Source organism: Telmatherina bonti (assembly GCF_933228915.1).
Source record: "Telmatherina bonti genome assembly, chromosome: 15".
NCBI lineage: Eukaryota > Metazoa > Chordata > Actinopteri > Atheriniformes > Telmatherinidae > Telmatherina > Telmatherina bonti.
The window spans coordinates 21,008,336-21,027,886 of NC_136613.1; the positions used below are offsets into that span (position 1 = coordinate 21,008,336).

Sequence of the window (19,551 nt, forward strand, 5' to 3'; positions counted from 1 at the left end):
AGCCACAAAACATATTAATGTCTAAGTGACAGTCCAATGCTTAACTAACTGGTACACATACTTGTGAAACTAAAATGATCAATGAACTGTCAACACGTAGCCACAGTCAAAAGGCGCTCGATGTAGCACACTTTTCCAAACCGTCCCCCAGTGATACAGCCAAGAAGTCCCGTACAGTCGATCAGTTAGCGAAACTCGGCAAGTTGCCTTGGTGACCATCCAGCCTGCACCGACTGGCACTATTTCTATTTTTTCCCCCCTTCTCCCATCTACATCTATACACGTAAATAAAAAATCAAATCCATCTTTCAAATATTCAAGAGTGCCCTTTTTCCCTGGGAGAGGTAAGGAGTATTGTTGAATAATGCAGCCAGACAGGGATCTCCCAGAGCAGGTCTCTACCGGCATCACTGAGTAGGTCTGATCCCACTTGAGTAGCATCTATCATGGTGACATCATCATTCACACAAGGAGATATGATATGACAGTAGTACACTACCCTACTACTTGAGCCAACTCTTAAAGTAGGCAGTGGTGTTACTCATTTAAACCAATCTACTGGCCATCTGTTGATGCTAAAATCACTGTCTGACTGCCATTTCTTAATCAAACACCATCAGTTTGCCTTTATTGCTTTCTACTGGATGCAAACATGTTTTGGAGGGAAAAAAAATGAGTAGCTTGTGAGACTCTCACATATTCTCTTTTACCTTGTGCGATTCGGGTGGGTGTGCTAATGTAAAAACCACAGGGAAAAGCATCTACTCAAAAAGAAAACAACATCTACATGCAGCAGCAGCAGGTCTCTACCTTGCAGATTAGGGCACTGGGAGCACTTTGCAGGTTGCTGTCACAGGTATGACAAGGGAGAATTGCGCTCGCTATCCCCAAGTTGAGCAAGGTGTGAACAAAATATGCAGCCAATTTGTTTTGTGCAGAATTAGAAAAGAAGAAAAACATTAATAGAGACAGCTTTGGTTTGATATATCTGCCTCTGATGTGCTTTGGATGCCTCTTCGCTGCATTCAGGCATTTAATTTTTTCTGAATTTCCATTTTAGCAGTAGCTTTGAGGTACAACTGAACACGTATGTTCTGGTTCAGAAAGGTTGTTTTAACTGGATCGCTAGTGCCATCGAATCAGCAACTAAACACAAGACACAGCATCAAAAAGAAACCAATCCAACAAGCTCAATCAAATCACAAGGACAAAGAGAGAGTGTGAGCATTGGCACAGGAATCACCAATCTTGGGGGAATTGGCAAGACCAACAGCAAGCAAGTGTATTACATATGGCGTGCCATTTTTACAGCTTCCACAAAGAGAACACAAAAAGTGTTATATCTCACTACCTAGGACTAATAACAAGCAGCTATGCTGATTGTGTGCAACAAAGAGTTGAGGTAACTGGAGCTTGTGGAAGACTATTCGGTTCATGTTTGATCCAGGAGTGCAGCGAGATGATAAACTGTGTGGTCTGAGCTGAGCAAAGACGGCAAATTAAGCCATCCTCCCACTGATTCTATGAGGTGTCAGTCAGGAAACTGGCCTGCCAGGATGACTTTCAGCTCGATTGAAGCCAGATGGTTTCTTAACACTGAATAAATGAATTCATTTGTATGTAGCATCCTTAATAAGGTTCATATTCTTCTACATAGTTTACAGGGGTGGTCAGCATGAGAAAAAGTGCCACGATCTGCTAACCTGCGTGATGTACTTTGTGATTCTCCTCAGTTCTGCTGACATGAGTATGACTAACATCTTCACAGTGTTTGTATCTGTTATGTTTGACAAAGTGTGAGGACAAGGCCTTTGTCATCACAAATGTACACAGCTCACACCTCAAGTAGTACCATCTTCAAACCACTTCACTTTATTACTACTATCATTAGACGGATCGGAGTTCTTTCCCTACAGTGTGAACCACTATCAATTATGCAATCATCTTTCAATTATTGTATATTGTGAAAGTACCTGCTAATGAATTGTGAAGCTTCTGTGTTATGGTGTGATTTTACCGGCCAGTAACCAGCTACTGTACACTTTGGCTCCTTTTTCAATTAGATGCAGGTGGAATTTTTTTTTTTTTTTTTTTTTAAGTCATTAAGAGCATTTGGTGTAAGGAGGTCCACCTTACACTTAGCCAGAGGTGTTTTTGCAGTAGCTGTTAGCCAGTAGCATCTTGGCCCAATGCAAAGCCACTGCTGCATGTAAGAGGACTCCAAATACAACACAAGAGTACCCACTGTGATTTTCACTGGGGATTTTGATATTCACACCTGTGCTAGGTGTTATTTGGGAGTCTGATAAGCATGTGTGAAACCAGAGGGGTGGCTAGAATGGGGACCTCATTTCAAGGGAAAATCTTCCTGATAAATCTATCAAAGACAGAGCCGTTGTCTAGTATTTTCATGTGCAACAATAAGAAAGGACAAAGCTAATCAAGCACGATGTATCTTAGATACCAGCCATGTGTCTAATTGAAGCTGCACAGGGCCATATGGCTGTGTGCAAAAAATAGAATGCCCAATAACTACTTTAGGACTCAAGCAGCATGTGGAAAAATAAAATGTTTCCAACTTTATTGCCAGTCTGATTGTTAGTAACTATGCAGCTCATGAGCTCATTTGATCTCAGAGCAATGCAGAGGAAAGACAATCCGCAAAAAAATGTGAATAAAGCACAATAATTTTCTGTATATGAAGAAATCACAGACCCCATCATTACAGGATCAGAGGCTTAAAAACAAAGCATGAGTGTTGCTCCTCCTCTCTCCGCACTGGTGATGTTCAGAGGCAGCTTGTTACTGGAGGTGTTAATTGGCAAATTCAGTACAAGTCAAGAGCATGTTCCCTGTCGTCCTCGCCCAGCAAGGCTAGGTCATTAAATCGAGAATGGATTCTTTCATGCTGCCTTAACCCTTGAATTGCAAGTTGCAATTCCACAAACATCTATGTGCTCAATCCCACCCCCATGTGTCAAAAATAAAAACAACCTACACTGATCTAATGCTGAAAAGAAAAGAGAATGGCTTCTTAGAGCTGGACTTATGGTTAGAACCACTTGGGGGTCAAATGTCCCCCAATAATCAGAATTTCACAAATATCCAACACTTTCATTATCTATGGAAGAAAATGAGAGAAGTTGAACATAATGTGATCTTTTGAAAAAATAGCATCATCAAACCCCACTGATCAGTGCTTTTGTGTATTGAATGGACCTCTCATCCGCCTGAAATGTGAGCCTCCTTTGGGGTTCTGGGTGCGATCTCACCACTGCCTCTGTCATCACTTGCTGTGACTGCCAAATCTCCGCTCCAGAAATCAGGGCTCTCAGACCAGCACTGAAACAAACACAATGGAGAGGGGGCCGTTCTGAGACTTTACACAGGCAGCAACGGCTTCAACACATTTAATCGAACACAAAGTCAGATATACACCACTCCTGCACCGAGAGCAAAAGGAGCCCAACGCATGGCAAGACAACTGTGAGGTGATACTCTGAGCTCCCAACGCCACCAGAGTTGGCATTCACTCATGCCAATGGTGACCAGTGCACAGACAGCTGAATATGCTTCTCTCCTGAGTTGTTAATTGTCTAAATGACATTGATGTGAGGAGGGCATTCTAGCCATATGACCTTCATCCACTTGCTAGCTCTATGTTTTGTTTTAGTTTGAGTAAATCCTTGAACAGTCGCGCTCTCTCTCTCTCTCTCTCTCTCTCTCTCTCTCTCTCTCTCTCTTATGATGTCATGTCTTCTTGGTGATGGCGTAGTCTAATAAATGTTTGTTCAACATTTTTAAAGTCTAATTGTTGAAAATAATGATGCAGTGGAATGGTGTCTCCGTCTATTGTCTGTTGCAATTATAATCCAATTACCGGCTGACGAAAAGGTATGTTTGTTTTATAGGGCTGAGTTTTTTTGTTTGTTTTTTTTTAAATTGTTTTGTTGCTCAAGCACTTAATAGATGCTATCATTTCATGTCAAAAACAAATATGCACAAATTGGCTGTTAGAAGGAACACATGATATTGCTAATCTATTGGATTACACCCCCACCCCCCCTAAACTATGTAGCACCACAATCAACAACAATGATTAAAGATCACTGTGAAAATGCATTATTTCAACTAACTTTAGAATCAAGTAAAGCATGTGTAAACCATTGTAATAATATGAAATTTTGAGCAATGCCGTAGAGAAAAAAATTCAACATTTTTATATTTGCTGCGTATGATTGGACTTATTAACATAATTGTGTAAGAAAACAGTCATAGGAAAGCAGCAGGAGACAATTTGGGCTTAGACAGAAGTTATCTGCAATCAGTCGATACCGTAGCCTATTACCACTTTTGTTTTGTTCATGTGTTATTTGTTTTTTTGCTTTATTAGATTTTAAGTTTCACCCTTATAAGACATGAACCATTTGAATAAATTTGTTGTTGCAGATTTTAAATAGCCTAGCACAAAAACAAGAAACTATTTTGTCATATAATGTATCAGCCCTACAGGATGGAGCTCAAATCACTGTTAATAGTTACCAAAGCAAGTGGCATGTACATGTAACACGTACATAATCTTAATGATGTGGCATAACTGAATGCAACTTACTGCTGACGCCATAAAGTATATGAAGCTATATAACACCTAAATGTGTTTTTTTTAAAAAGTGTTACCATCACAAAAATAAAATAAAGTTTGATATGCAGCTGCAGGCACATTTTAAAAATGTATTTAACCTAATATTCAAGAACTCTTACATACATTGCTAAATTTTAATATTTATGTAACATGTATTTGTTTATTTGTTCATTTATTTGTAAAAGTTCTAATTATATTGCACACATCACCTTTAACAGCCTGTTATTTTTTCCCTTTCACTTTAAAACTATATTATAAGTAACAGCTGATATCACTGGCTGCAAAACAGGCTGCATAAGATTACAAGTTCAAATAAGCAGTGATAGAGTGTCAATAGTGAGATTGCAAGTCAGTTTCCTCCCTTTCCTTTCTTCTTAGAAATGGCTAAAGTCCCCTGAAGCCAGTGACTTCCCTGTCTCTCCGAACTCTGCAACACCGACTGGTGGTGCAGAAGCATTGCTGATTAGCATGCAGTAATGATGGTGAGCTGGGCTCCATTGTTCTAACACCTCCCCTCTCCTCCGCACCAATCTGTCACCATTCAGTGGGCTAGAGCTGCCTCGAATGCTTCCCTCCACAAATGAGATGGATAATTAGTTGCCCCTCACGAATGCTGCACTCTTCTCACCCCTGATTGCTTTCACCTTCTTGCTCCTGGCAATTTTGACACCTTGTAATCAGCCTGCGACTTCTCCATCTCAATCCATATCTTTTTTTTTTTTTTGGCCCCTTTTATTTTTTATAGCTCTTAAAGATTTTCAAGTCTACCAGTCCTTGAGTAGACGTCCCATGGAGGCGGACAGATATTATATTCTACTGAAAATGATGACAATATCAACACCCCGAAATGTACTTACAGTTTTTTGTTGTTGTTTTTTCTTTTTTTTTTTTTTTGTATACCAGTGAATGAATATAGTGTAAGAAAATACAAACAGACAGAAATTAATAAATAAAACTAGCTGTCAGTGCGGGTTTCCTCTTCCAAATAACAACGAATGACAACATAATTATGAGCAAACAGCTGTTCATGATCCCAGAGAGAAAAGCACGCAAGCTGCACAATGTTCGACTGTTCACAGATTAAGCAGAGAGGATCATTAGGGATATGTATTTGCCAAAAAAATCTGAATAAATCCTCATCAGTGTTCATGATGTGATGCAAAATGTAGAATTATGTGGTTTATGTCACTCTGAAATAAACATGCATAATGTTTGACACATTACATTACATCAATATGTAATATTCACCTTTGTATATACACCAAATGGCAAGTATTTTCACTCTTCTGTTAAGTGGCTGATGTGTGGCATTTAAAGTGTGCTCCTCTATGTTAGTCTGATGACTCATTACTTGAGAATAGTCTATAACATTATAATATCAATTTTTATCACCCTTTTGGGCTATTTATAGCACAGACTGAAGGGCTCAGTGACAACAAATCATTTCAGGTTTAAATAACAAATTGGTCACATTTGGAGGTGTATTTGATTGTAGGACATGAATTATAATGGTCTGTACTTGTGAATACAACATGTATATCTATATATATATTTATATTTCTTGTAGTCTTCACACCAACTCATCTACCCAGCACAAGTGTTACCAGCCCAAAATCTGAAGGTCAACAAGGGCTTGATGCACAACAAAGTGTTTCAACACATAGCGTCCCAGTTTCCTCAAACATCGTTACACTGAGTGCTGAAAATCATTGCAATCTTTCTGAAAGTGTGAATAAACAACCATAAAGACAGACGCTAGTTATGCCTTATTAACCCTTTAATGTTTGCATTACGACAAAAAGCCATGGAGAAATATGTCTGTTTTCATTATTTTTCATTTTCTTGGGACAAGAAGAGTAAGAATCAGTGGGTGTTTTTAACAAATGGTTGAGATAATGGTTAACAATATAATAATAAGAAGAAGAAGAAGAAGAAGAAGAAGAATAGTGGTGGTCAACATGATAATGATCAAAACTTGACAAAGTAATGGGATAACATATACTTACTAAAGCATTACATATACCCAAACCAAGAGGTAGAGATGACTCAGGGAGGCTTTTTTTTCCACAAAAAACTGAATAAAATGCCTTGTAGTCACTGGAAATATTGATCTACCAAACAGAAAGCAAACCATTAAAGGGTTAACAAAAAAAAAAAAAAAAAAAAAAAAAGTCAGGTTTAGCAAATTGGCAGATTGACACAGTGAAAGGGTCTGTTTACAACTTATTGTTTAATGTTTTTTTTTTTCTTTCAAAGATTTAAAGAACTTTGCATTCTTGTCAATAATCTTTAACCTTTTGTAATTTAAAGCTGGCACACCTCCATCCCATAACTTCAAATAGCATTGTTGGAAGGAATACAATATATCTTGTTCAGATCACCGTTTAAATAAACAAGACCATAAAAACACATTTAAATATTGCAAATGACAAAGCCATAACTTTACAGGCAGCCAAGCAATCTGTCATGAACTGAAAAATGAGCTGCAGTGCAGACAACCTCTTTGAACACACGGTGAGTTGCAATGGATTTCAGAGTTGGAAATATCTCCACTCCTTGAATGATGTACGGCTGCACACATGATTGCATTGGACAGGTTCAGTGTGGAGGATCAGTAAGGAATCCACCAGTCTGCTTTGATGCATACTGTCATTTCTAACACTTCTCTTAAGGAGGAAATCGTTTTATCTATAGATTAGTAGTTTTACAAGCAAAGGGACCTATTACAGAGTCTTGCTCCTGCGTGTTGAAAACAATTCAAATGATTAAAACTGTTCCAAGAGTAAATACTGGTTTATTACTCATATACACCATGCATCTTGTAAAATCTCTGAGATGGAAATAAGAATCAATATGGGCAACAAAGTGTACCATTTTTATATTAAATAAAGGCTTCAAGTCCTATTGCAGTGTCTTGAAATCCTGTACAGCGCTTATACTTCATGGCCGGCTGGAGTAGACCATGAAACTGTTAAAACATGAAGCAGCTCAGACTTTTGCCCGTCTACTTCCACTGTCAATTGTCAGCTTCATTCTTAGGAGAGAAATGTGAATAGAGGTGAATGGTCATTCGGTCCTGAGGAACCACAGCATGGCAGAAAGCGCATTTATCTGGACTGCTACTTGCAGGCGTCTCCGGTTCTGTCCCTACATCTCCTCCATCACACAGCCCAGGGTTCCAGACAGACTGCGAAAAAGATACACCAGAGGAAACTGGATTATTTATGCTCTAAACAATCACTGATTCTGTCAAATTATGCTTCATCACAAGGATTTAAAGTTTAAGTATCTGTTGCTTTAAACACAAATATATGTCCTTTGTCAACTATATTCGTTATAGCAGTAAGACTTTAAAGCAACTCGCATGATTATCCAAACTACCAAAAAAGCTCGTCCTCTGTTAAATAATCCATTGAAAAGATGGACCAACTTTTAAATCTTACTGCGTATCATTGACAATTTTCTTTATTTGGAATTCACACATCAGCGATAAAATCCCACTAAACCATCAATCTTGTTACAGATCAGATTCAGACACAGTAATAAACTTCCATCTGGCTCACACTTTCAAGTAAAGTTGCCAAATATAACCAGAGCATCCATGCTCAAGTAAAAAGAAAAAAAGGAAAAACCACCACACATTATACAGTAATATGTCTCTAGTTTAACAAGGGGATATTTTTGGACTTCACACTGTTTTATCCCTCCATTAGCAAAGACCAATCAGAAACTGATAATTTGCTACAACTTTTCTCAGGCCTTGTCCTGTGTTTCTCACCTGCTGGGGTCCCCGCACACTCTCTTGTGAGGGTGAAGATGATGTTGAGTGGGAGGGGGACGTAGGGTAGACAAAAGGCACGGGCAGTTCCACTACCTCCTCCTCTGTCAGTGTGGAAGAGACACTATTTAGTGGTCGCTTCGCAGGCATGGCCAGACCAGTATTTCTCTCTGGAGCACTGTTCAAGAAGTCATATTCACTGTCCGCAGGGGGTGGAAACTTGACACTGAGTTTGGTGAGAGACTCTACCAAGTCTCTTTCCTCCTGGCTGGCACCACGGGGCGCCAGAGGTGCAGGCAAGTGAGGGATAGGCACATCTGGCCTTAAAGGTAAGGGAAAGGGTCTCTCTGCCTCCGCATTGCGGTCTGTGCATTGGATGGGCATGGAAAACCGCTGATCTGTCGGGCAACACAAGCAAAAAGTCATTTAGCAGTGCTCCTCACTGGACACCTTCTCCACACCTTTTCCTTTCACAATAAAATATTCTGAGTTTACACATTACAAGGTAAACAAAAACACCTTTTTAATACCTACTTTTCATTAAAACTTATCAAGACCCCCACATGTTTGTACAATATATATATATATATATATATATAGATAGATAGATAGATAGATAGATAGATAGATAGATAGATAGATAGATAGATAGATAGATAGATAGATAGATAGATAGATAGATAGATAGATAGATAGATAGATAGATAGATATATATTTAAAAAAAACATGTATATCAGCAGAAGGCAGAAAAACTATTACTTTTTAAACATAGCAGATATTTGACCTGTCTTTAAGATTTTTTTTATTGAGTTTGTAATGCACATTTTAGTATATTGCATGTTTTTTGTTTGTTTGCTTTGTTTTGTTCTGTTTTTATTAACACTAGTTTTTGGGACAAGTTTTAACTTTTTCGATTTATGACTATTTCATCAAATCAAAGATACTTTATTCATCCCCGAGGGGATTATACTATTCTTTCCACACCATTAAGTTATACTTCTTGCGAGTACTTCTTCAGACAGTCATTTTTCTGTGAACTGTGAGATTATTTATGAATAACAAATATCCAGTAATATGGGAAAGAAAGTGCACTCTCTTTCAGTTCTAATTTTTTATATCTAAAGAAATAATGTAAAAAAAAAATGTCCAACCCTTTTTAGGTCTTTAAGGTTCATTAAAAACAACATCAGATGAGAAAGAATGTGGTTGATTAATTCATTAGTGGGTCAGAACCCTGCTATGAAGCACAAATTTTGTACTGGAGCATTCAAATGTGTGTTAACACTGTGCCAAGGAGGAAAGATGTAAGCAAAAATTTCAAGATCTGACTATACAATACTCAGATAAATTGCAAAAATTTAAGCACATCATCTCAGTTTCTACAGGCCTCAGTTGCCATATTAAATGTTTAAGTTCACAGCAGTATTAAAACATTGATTTTTAAACAGTACAGTATAAAAACATTTAATATCAATTTTTGGGGGGGGAATTGACAAAAAAATATGTCTGTTTTGGCATTTTTTAAATAAGCTATATTTATTTGCATTGTATAAAACAAACATTTTTACAACCTTTATACAATATGAAATGCTGCTATGCACAGAAAATCTCAGGCATGACTCAGTGATGTTAGTAAATGTGTTCTTGTATTGAGAACTGGTCTGCTGTGGTTCACAAGGGCAAGCCACCCTTTTCTTAAAGTTCTGCTTCAGGATTTTCATCACATAAAAGAGAAATAAACTGAGGAAATGCTTGCAAGCTCATGAGCTCGTATGATGTTCACAAACAAAAATTTGATTATAATTTTTAAAAAAAAAATGGTCCCAGCTATGCAAAACAAAGGTCAATGTTACCATTTGAGGCATCATGTCCTCCACTGAATCTTTTCAGGTGATCTTTCTGTCTTCTGGTTAGAGACCGGATCTGTCGGAATTTTCCTTGAATTGCTTCAAATGCCTCTAGCATGTCCTGACTGACAAATAAATGAACAAATAAGCAAATATGAGAGTGGATAAATATCAATTTTAAATTGCGTTGGTCATAATTTTTTTTTTATAAAAGTCTTGTAAGGAGAGACACATACTAGTCAACGGTGCTGTTGACTGGCGAATTAGGAACAACAGCAACACTGCCCATATTCTCCTGAAAAAAGAGAAATTGAATTTGTTTTTATCATCAACAATAATTATCCAAGGGCAGGCTTTCTGATAGGAGTGAAGTTTTAATAGCTCATCAAAATTAAAATAAAAAAACGTTTCCTGTTTTTAGAACAATTATGACAAAGCTGAAGCTGCTCAGCTGCCCAACGATATTATCCTCTAGCACCATCTGGTGAAGTAAAAGTGGACACAACATGTGTGTGCTGTTACAGCGGCACTGTCGGCCACACTTTAACAGTCAACAACAAATGATCTAGGCATGCTGAAATTTGATCAAATGTTAGAAATGCCTTTTCCTAACAGTTTGCTGGAGAAGCAAGAAAGAGCAAATATCTTAGAATATTCTCAAAATGTCTCTCAAAAAGGATCAGAATTACCAAGAAATACTGAACAGAGAGGTGCTCAGATGGAGGAAAGGTTACCAACAGTACAAGTATAAATATAAATGAAACCTTGCATGCGAAAAGACAATGCTTGAACCAACAGCGTTTTGGCCTTCAGAGTTACTGCAGAGGCCAATGCAACATACATTCCTGTAACAACCATTTAAACCAGGGGTGTCCAAAGTCGGTCCTCGAGGGCCGCTGTCCGGCAGGTTTCCCATGTATTCCTGTTCCAACACATCTAGCTTCCACTAAATGGATCAAACAGCCAATGACGTGCACAACTGATTAAGCTCTACTACTAATTAATTTGAATCAGGTGTGTCTGAGCAGGGATACATAGAAAACCTGCAGGATTCTGGCCCTCGAGGACCGGAGCTGGACACCTCTGATTTAAACAGAAGCAAGAGCTTTAAGCAGAAGTAGCATCAACTTTTATGCAAGTGACAGGAAGCACTTTTTTACTGGATCCACATCCTTAATTTAATGAACACATGAATACAGCTGACAGTTTATATAACTGTGAACATACCGGGTACTGTGTTTTCCTGTAAGTGCTGCCCCCTTCCAGGAGATGGTTGCAAGGCTCACATTTCATCTCTTCTAAGAACCCCATGAAATAGAAATTCATCAGTGTTACATAATGTGGGATGAAACGGATCATAAAATTATTGACAATGAGGGCTTATTCCTATGCATAATGTGCAATGTACAGAATCAATAACATGGTTACAGTAGAGAGATCATGTTGCCCTTCTCACTAACCTGATGAGTGTCTTGTTGCTGACAACTTAGCTTCAAGTTCAGAAATTAAGCGTTGTTGGTCTTCTATCTGCTTTTGAAGTTCTTGAGTGTATCGTTCATAATATTCAGTCTGTAAACAGATGGTTTCTGTTATTTTTCTGGGACTAACATACCACCACACACACACAACACACATATAACACCACTTTAAGTGGCTAAAATCTCTCTTGTAAAGCAGGCAACACAAGCTGCTGTCAGACATACTATGTTGCATTAACGTTGGCAATGACTGGCTCATTTCACACATTAACTCTCCTTGTGTTTTTACCATTTTCTGCAGCTCCTTTTTAGCATTGTCCTTTTCAATGGAGACCTGGCGATAAGCTTCAAAAGCTTTGTTGAGCTGGTCTCCAATGTTCCTCTCCATATCTTGTGCTCCAGGTTCATCACTGACACAGCAGACATGAGCCCTAAGAGTACAATTTTAAAACGCTTTACAAAGCTGATCACATTCTCAGCAACAAACTCTTTTTAATCACCCTTTTAACTTGTTTCAAATCATGCAGATAATGGCATTTTAATTTTTATTTCTTTCTTTGTTTGTCTTATGATATTTTAACTTACTTTTGTGTACTTTACTGCGTACTGTAAACACCTGAAATGCTGCTGAATTGTTTGGCCAGATAGTATAACAAGTAATGCAGTGACAAAAACTGTGCCAATCATGATGATTAACCTGCTGGTTATCATCAATATTCTCTGTTTTTTAGGTAAAAAAAAAATTTAACTCACATTTCTAAAATTGAGGCCTTGTGCTTGATCTGTGAGGAATTATGATTAGACACAAAACTACTAGAAGGTGATAAATTATTTATGACACTCGTGTCATGTGTATGTAATGGATAATGTACAATATAATGCAGAATAAGTGCACCAGTAGTACAATCCTTCCATTTGTTTAATTTATTCCTGTTAACAAAGATTTGTATGTACATGTGAAACATTCAGAGATAACTCCAGCTTATCTATTGCTGCAAAACTTCTTCGTGATGAAAGGATGCTTAACAAGGTCGTCGCAGTCTTACCAAGAAGTTTTAATCAATTATTGAGCAGTATCCATGGTAAATATCACAGCTACAGTTATTACCTGTCAGTGATAGTACAAACACACTAAGGCATGAGTGTTACGATACAACGAGCTGAAGAAATGAACATTAACACTTACGTTGAATCCTGACGGGACACCGCAGTGTCTCATTTTGTCATATTAAAAAGTAGTTCACACAGTTCATTACTCTTTTAACAGTTGCTGACTGCTTAGCTCTTGCTCATTCAGCCGGTGTTCAGCAAAGCAACCGAGAAAGAGCCATTTAGCTCGCTGCCAGTATAACAGTCCTCGTACCTTCATTCGAGTTAAAGACGAATTTGTTGTCTTGACACCACCGCAGCGTTGTCCCCTAATCTTCCGATGCAAAGTTACGGGGCGGCGGAGAGGATATGGCAGTAAAAAAAATTCTTTCTTTCTTTTTTTTTTCTTTTTAATTATTTTTTTTAATTTTTTTTACATAGCCTAGTTGAGTTGGGAACTTCCCTCGGGGAATCCCCGCTCTGTAGACTTCCGCCTTTGCTCCGGCCGGACCAATCAGCGCCGAGCTGAGAGGAGAGCGGGGTGGTTAGCTGGTTGAGGGTTCTTCCAGCCAACGCGTCTGTAAACCGACCGTCGCGCTGTGAGAACTGCCCTCAAAATTCACTTATGTTGTGCTCATTTTTACTTTGCACTGCTTTCATATGTTGTTGGTTTTTTCTTTTCTCTTCTCTTCTTTAAAGCAAATTCTCTCAATAGAACTTCAATTTATTTAACCCATTAAGCCACTGACAGACTTTTAGGGGAAAAAAGCAAAATAAATACACAAGTAAATAAATAATGTGCAGATATTCAGTAATTCACTTCATAAGCATGTTCCTGGTGTTTAGGGATCTCTCTCTGATGATAATGATAAAATTTTAAAAAAAAAAAAAAAAGAAAAAAGTTTCAAATAACTTCTATTAATGCATTAATGTTTGAACTAAAATACACTTTACGTGTTTATAGTTTCTAAAGCTTGAACAATAGTTGACATTAAAGTCCTGTTCAATTATCATTATTATCATTATTATTCATATTTATAGTATGTGATTGTGTTTGTTTTTCTTTCGGCCCTTATAACGGGCAATAAGTTGTCAAATATTTAGCAGCTGGGCTTATAATGTAAGAAGTTTATTAGCATAATTTTATTTAGAAAGCTTTATTATCGTGAAGCTTTTAAACATTAAAAGATTGCATATCATGCAAAACCCTTATCAAATGTGTAATTAATTGTATTTACAAGTAATAAACATGAAGTTCAGCTGATGAAATAGTAGTATATGCACTTTTTTTTATCATCAACTAAAATTTAGACTACAATAGGCAGTGTATAATTTTAAAACATGGCTGTAAAATACAAAATAAATTAGGTATATATATTCAAATGCAATTACGTTTACACTCACTCACTACTTGAGTTCTCATGTACCTTTATTTTGACATATTTCTTTTCTTGTACAGAAAAGCCCTGCTGCCAAAACCTACAGCATATCAAAAATTGTCATGGGCTTAAACACGAATACAGTTAGGTTTGGTGACAATGATGGGAACATTTTTGGCAATCATCATAAGCAGTAAGTGCAAGATGCACATGAATCTGCTTTTTTTTTTTTTTTAATCCAAAGGTATGAGTGTGCATGACTCAAGGGTTATATGTTTTTATCTGTATCATCTCAGGCCTTGTCTATAAATGTATCTGCAGCCAACCAACTAAATACTGGAGGCACAACCTGAAACAGTAACCAGTAGATGGCAGCTAAGAGTGACATTTTATTAAGTCACATGGTGACTTGAGTTTCTCAAAAGGAAGAGGAAGATTTTGTTTTATCTTCTGGAGGCAGAAAAACTATTACTTTACTTTGTGAACTTAACAAGTAGGTAAGGGTCTTTTACATAATTTCCACCACCAGTCATACGTTTGAACACACTTTTCCATTAGATTTAATGGGAAAATGTGTCCAGGCTGGTAGTGTATGCACTTGGATGTTTTTGTTTGTTTTTAAACATATTTCCTTCAAGACTTTTTATATTATTGTTCAAAGGAAAAACATACACTCTGCAAGTACTGTTGGAGCAAACAAGTTTCCTCGGTTTCCTCATCTGACAAAAGCATTTACAAATGACATAGAAGATGTATAAATTAACATTTCGTGTCTCCATTGTAAGTCAGAATTAGTGCAAACCTTCATGTGACCTATCTGTCATAGTACTGCGACAATAAGAACGGGCGTCTCCGGAGGTCACTTCCCCAAGTTCTTTCACAGATACTGTCATCCTTGACTCAGGCTGGCATTCCAGCTTCACCTTCTGCTCCTACTGAGAACGACTTACACACAGACTATGACAAACAACTCAAATTCACAACTTTCTCTCAGAGAACTGGAGGATAACTTAAAGGTTTCACATACTTTTTCATGGTTGCTTTGAACTCTTGGCAATCTGACATAACCCTTGTCTTGTGGTTCTGGTAGAGAAAAATGTCACTCAGACTGTGGTATACTGATAAGCAATAATGTTATAACTGAGCACTGAGTTAAGCATGAGTCATTTCAATGACCACACAATCATTCACCTCAATTACCATTTTCTTTCTCTGTTTAGTTCACAATTCAGCCTCTGTTAATATTTCCCGAGGAGGAAATTCTATTACTCAGCTGGCTGCACAGCACATTATGTGCTTCAAAAAAATATCAGAAAATTAGATTAAACAAATGTTCTACAATATCATTTTTATTAACTGTACATGGCATGTTTGGCTGAGAAGTGACCATGCTAAAGACTGCAGACATGGTGAAATGGATTTATGAATATTGATGCCTCTCTTTTTCCTCGAAAGAATGAATCAACCCAAAGTATTTTATTCACTCCCCCTTGCATGACCCGTACATCAGAACTGCCTCCACAAAGATCCGTCATGCAACACTGTTAGCAGCGAACTAAGGCTGAAAGATGCATATCATCGATTATCTTACATTTCCGCCAACAATGTGCATTTCCTGTACTGTAAAACCACTCTGTCTTCAGATTTTTAGACCATTCAAACTGGAAGATCAGGATGACAATGAGGCCTTCACGTTGTTACAGAATGCTAGTACCTTCAAACATACAGTCAGTTCGCCTTTCAACAGACACATATGTCAATGAATGCTTTCAGTTGAGCAGAGAGCCTATCAATGCTGATATCAGGAGAGAGGTAGGGTATACCCTGGATGGATCACAAGTCTATCATGCAGCCAACACAGACACAATTAAGACTAACAACCATTCATGCTCATACTCCCTCCAAGGGTCAGTTCAGACTAACCAACTAATCTAATGAGAATGATTTTGGACTGTGGGAAGAAACCACTACGTCCCTGTGCTGCTATTTCAGGATTAAAAAGTTAAAATACAAACAATTGAGATCATAATGGATCAGCTTTATATTCTGTTTTATTGCAGACAGCACTCAAAAAACTAGAATTTTCCATTATTATCCATACGCTGTGATGGTAAACTACATGTGCAGCCACAGCTGCCTGAGCCTGTCAGTGTGCCTCTCTGACCACCACCAAAACATTTATACACACTGGCAAGAAGGGTGAAGTGTCTTTCCCAAGGAGTTCAAACTGCCAACTTTCCAGACATTAGATGTCCCGCTCTACCACCTGAGCCACTGCCACTGGATAGTAAGGGTGCAACTTATTTGTCAATAAAATTTAAAAATGGGAAAAAGTAAAGAAAAACAGTAGATTCTTATCATGATTCTTATATTTACGTTGATTTTGTTTCATTTTACACTAAATGAAGTTCAGATTGTTCATGCTTTTTCTTTTAAACAATCATCTTTTAATATAGAGTAAAGTCAAACAGTAGAAAAGTAGGCGTAGAAATTAGGCAAACTACTAGTAACACTGCCGCTACTGCTACTCATACTAATAATACTATTTAAAAATGGGATGTCAGGAGATAATTGCAGTTATGATTTGGTGCAAATGCGGGATCCACAATAAGCTTTGACTCTTTGAACATGCATAAAATAATTGTTTTAGTTTTATAAAGGCATAAAGGGTGTCCCTCAAACATGAGTTATGGTGTGCTACAGGGTCATCCTTGTCACATTTGTCCTGATAAAGTCTTTTGCTTATTCCCTGCTGAGTACAGGTCAGGACTGCAGGCAGGTTCTTTTTAAGCCACGCCTTTGTAATGTGAGTAGAATGGAGTTTTGCATTGTTTTGTGAAATAATGCGGATGTGTACATATGAAACATTAAAACATGGAAGCCCCTGTAAAGATGGGAACTTAAAGGGAAATGCTATCCTTAAAATTTTAAGTGTATTTATCTGCAAAGTTACCATCATGTAGGTATAGATTATCCTTGGCAGAGGACTGATAGAAGTCTGTCCCATCACAGAGCCTGACTTTTGGTCTGGTTGCTGATAACACTGTGAATGGTTCTCTTTGTCTTTGGTCCTGTGCACATGCTGTCCATTTCTTATTCTTGGAAAAGAAAAAAACTGGACTACTGATCTGGCTAACCACAACAATAATTTCCAAGTATTTTCAGAATGTAATTGCATTGTAGAGATTGACAAAAATTTTATACAGTGACCTCCTTATCCATGGCTGTTTCGACTAATAATAATACACTTCATGACACAGTGCTGTCTGACGAATCAGGGATCATGGGTTTCCTGCTTAAGCTTGCACTTACATTCTTTTGGAGTCATTAAATTGTTTAATGACATTACACACTGTAAAAGCAGTAATTTGCAGATCCCTTTCAAACTTTCGGTTTTAAAGATTTGCCATCTTGTGCTCACACTTTCTGCTACAAAATAAATGCATGGAAGAAAAGGTTGATGTAAGAATGACTGCTTTTCTTTTTTTGCATTGAATCAAGTTTTCCCAGCTTTTCCCAAATCAACGGCTGTATATCCACAATGTCTGGAATTAGCTAGCTTAGCAAATCATATGAACCAACAATACCACCATGTATAAACACTGATCACCTACAATATAACACCCCAGCTTGATGTTATAGAGGGTCCTGTTGTAAACACTAGAGCCGGGCTCAGCAGTAAATCTTCGGCCAATGAAGGTCCATTCATGTTTCCTCCATGTCTAGCAAAATAAACAATTTGATGTAGGTCTGCAGAAACTTGAGATCTGGCAAAGGGCAGAGCTGAAGAATCTGGCATGCATGGAGGAGGAGGGGAGAGGAAGAATGTAGGGAGAAACACGCAGATCAGATTTCAGGAACCCAGAGGGAGGTGAAGAAGAATGAAAAGAAAACTGCCTGCGAGAGACACACAAACTCAACAAGAAAGGCAAATAATAGAGACAAAAAAACAATAGCTTCAAGATGATCAGAGATCACATAATAAAAGCACTGTTTAGTATTGTTGTGCTTGTAGCAGAATTACATTCTGAAATAAATGGAAATCTCCACTTTCCACTCTAAACTAAAGCTGCTAAATGTGGCTTTAGAGACCGCTCTAAACTCACAGGCTTCCAGCATTTTGATGATTAATGGAGGTAAGAAGATGAATATGCTGAAAATCTGAGAGTTTTTTGACTCAGTAATCCAAAAGATGTATGATTGTGCTCTGCTCCCGGCCTTGAAAGACCTGCTGTAGAACAGCTTTTGATTTATTTGTTTTTTAATATAAAGCTTATACAGGGAAGGAGTAAAAAATTGACACAGACCTGCCAGCATTAGCATGGGTTAAGTCATATTTATATTATCTATTAGTTGGTATCATAATTAACAGATTTTATCTAAGCAGTAATACTGCTACATAGTTTTCTTGCATGCTTATAGAATTTTCTGATTGATAACAAGAGGAAGTTTTCTCCCTATTTTCTTTAAAATAAAAGCTAAACCACAAAGCTCAAGTAGAAAATAAATGTTGCACCAGTGAATTTTCTCAGCACCTGATTAGCTGAGATGTTCAAATGGAGCTCAGCGCTCCCACTTTCAAAACGTGTTGCTCATGAACAAGTTTCTTCAAACTTGCTTTAAGCATCAAATTTAAAATAAAGGTTTCACCTTCTGATATACAGGTTTTGATCATTTTCTGTTGACCATTGGTTTAATTGATTTTTGGGTTTCATTTACATTTTTAAAAGCTTTTTTTTCAGTTTTTGGAAACATGACTGTAGAATGGTACAAAGAGCTGGTTTAGATGGAGCCAAGCTAAAGGGGGTGAAGGGCTACATGAGGTTAAAAGAGGGTTTGGAAAGTCTCATGGCCACGAGGAGCACTCTGGTTCTATTATCCTGAAACAAAAGCAGCATAAAGCTTCCCTTTTAATGCATTCATCAACAGATTTTTGGAACACACATTATAAAATGAGTTTATTCACTTTCTTGTGAGTTGAGGTGCAGCACTTCTAAATATATATGCCAAAAGTCACCTCAAAGCTGTGGTCCCATTTAAACTGATAGGTACAATGGTCTTTGACTGAGATCCCTACAAGTTTTATGTCACCGTTATGTAAAGACACCATGGATTGTTTTTTTTATTTGGTCTTTCTTTTACTTTTAACCTTTAATTGTGGGCAAAATACAGACATATGTCATCCGCAGAGCCTGTGCCTACCCTCATGCCTCTTTTCAAGACTCTTTTGGAAATCAGTTATTAGTGTTGTCACTACTAAAGCAAACTTGAATGATCAAACTTCATAGTCAGGAGAAAGCATTTACTGCTACGGTGACAGTGTAGACAAAAGCACTA

At 37.6% G+C, this 19,551-nt stretch overlaps 1 protein-coding gene across 1 annotated transcript; it reads right to left on the bottom strand.

Annotated features, from left to right (window-relative positions):
• Positions 1 to 6,508: 6,508 nt before the first annotated feature.
• tank (TRAF family member-associated NFKB activator) lies at positions 6,509 to 13,249 on the bottom strand. The gene is made up of 8 exons (XM_079253879.1): positions 13,110 to 13,249; positions 12,036 to 12,177; positions 11,729 to 11,837; positions 11,496 to 11,566; positions 10,505 to 10,563; positions 10,275 to 10,393; positions 8,421 to 8,818; positions 6,509 to 7,829 (listed from the first exon to the last, which is right to left on the bottom strand). Exons 2-8 carry the CDS (start codon positions 12,132 to 12,134, stop codon positions 7,659 to 7,661), a joined length of 1,026 nt encoding a protein of 341 aa, XP_079110005.1. The 5' UTR covers positions 12,135 to 12,177; positions 13,110 to 13,249; the 3' UTR covers positions 6,509 to 7,658.
• Positions 13,250 to 19,551: the final 6,302 nt, after the last annotated feature.

Bases quoted from the DNA above. Each gene is read 5' to 3' on its own strand.
- tank (XM_079253879.1), bottom strand. From the start codon at position 12,134: ATGGAGAGGAACATTGGAGACCAGCTCAACAAAGCTTTTGAAGCTTAT. The intron at 11,838-12,035 runs GTAAAAACACAA...ATCTGTTTACAG, and splicing joins AAAAGGAGCTGCAGAAAATG to ACTGAATATTATGAACGATA. The intron at 8,819-10,274 runs GTAACATTGACC...GTTGCCCGACAG, and splicing joins AGGACATGATGCCTCAAATG to ATCAGCGGTTTTCCATGCCC.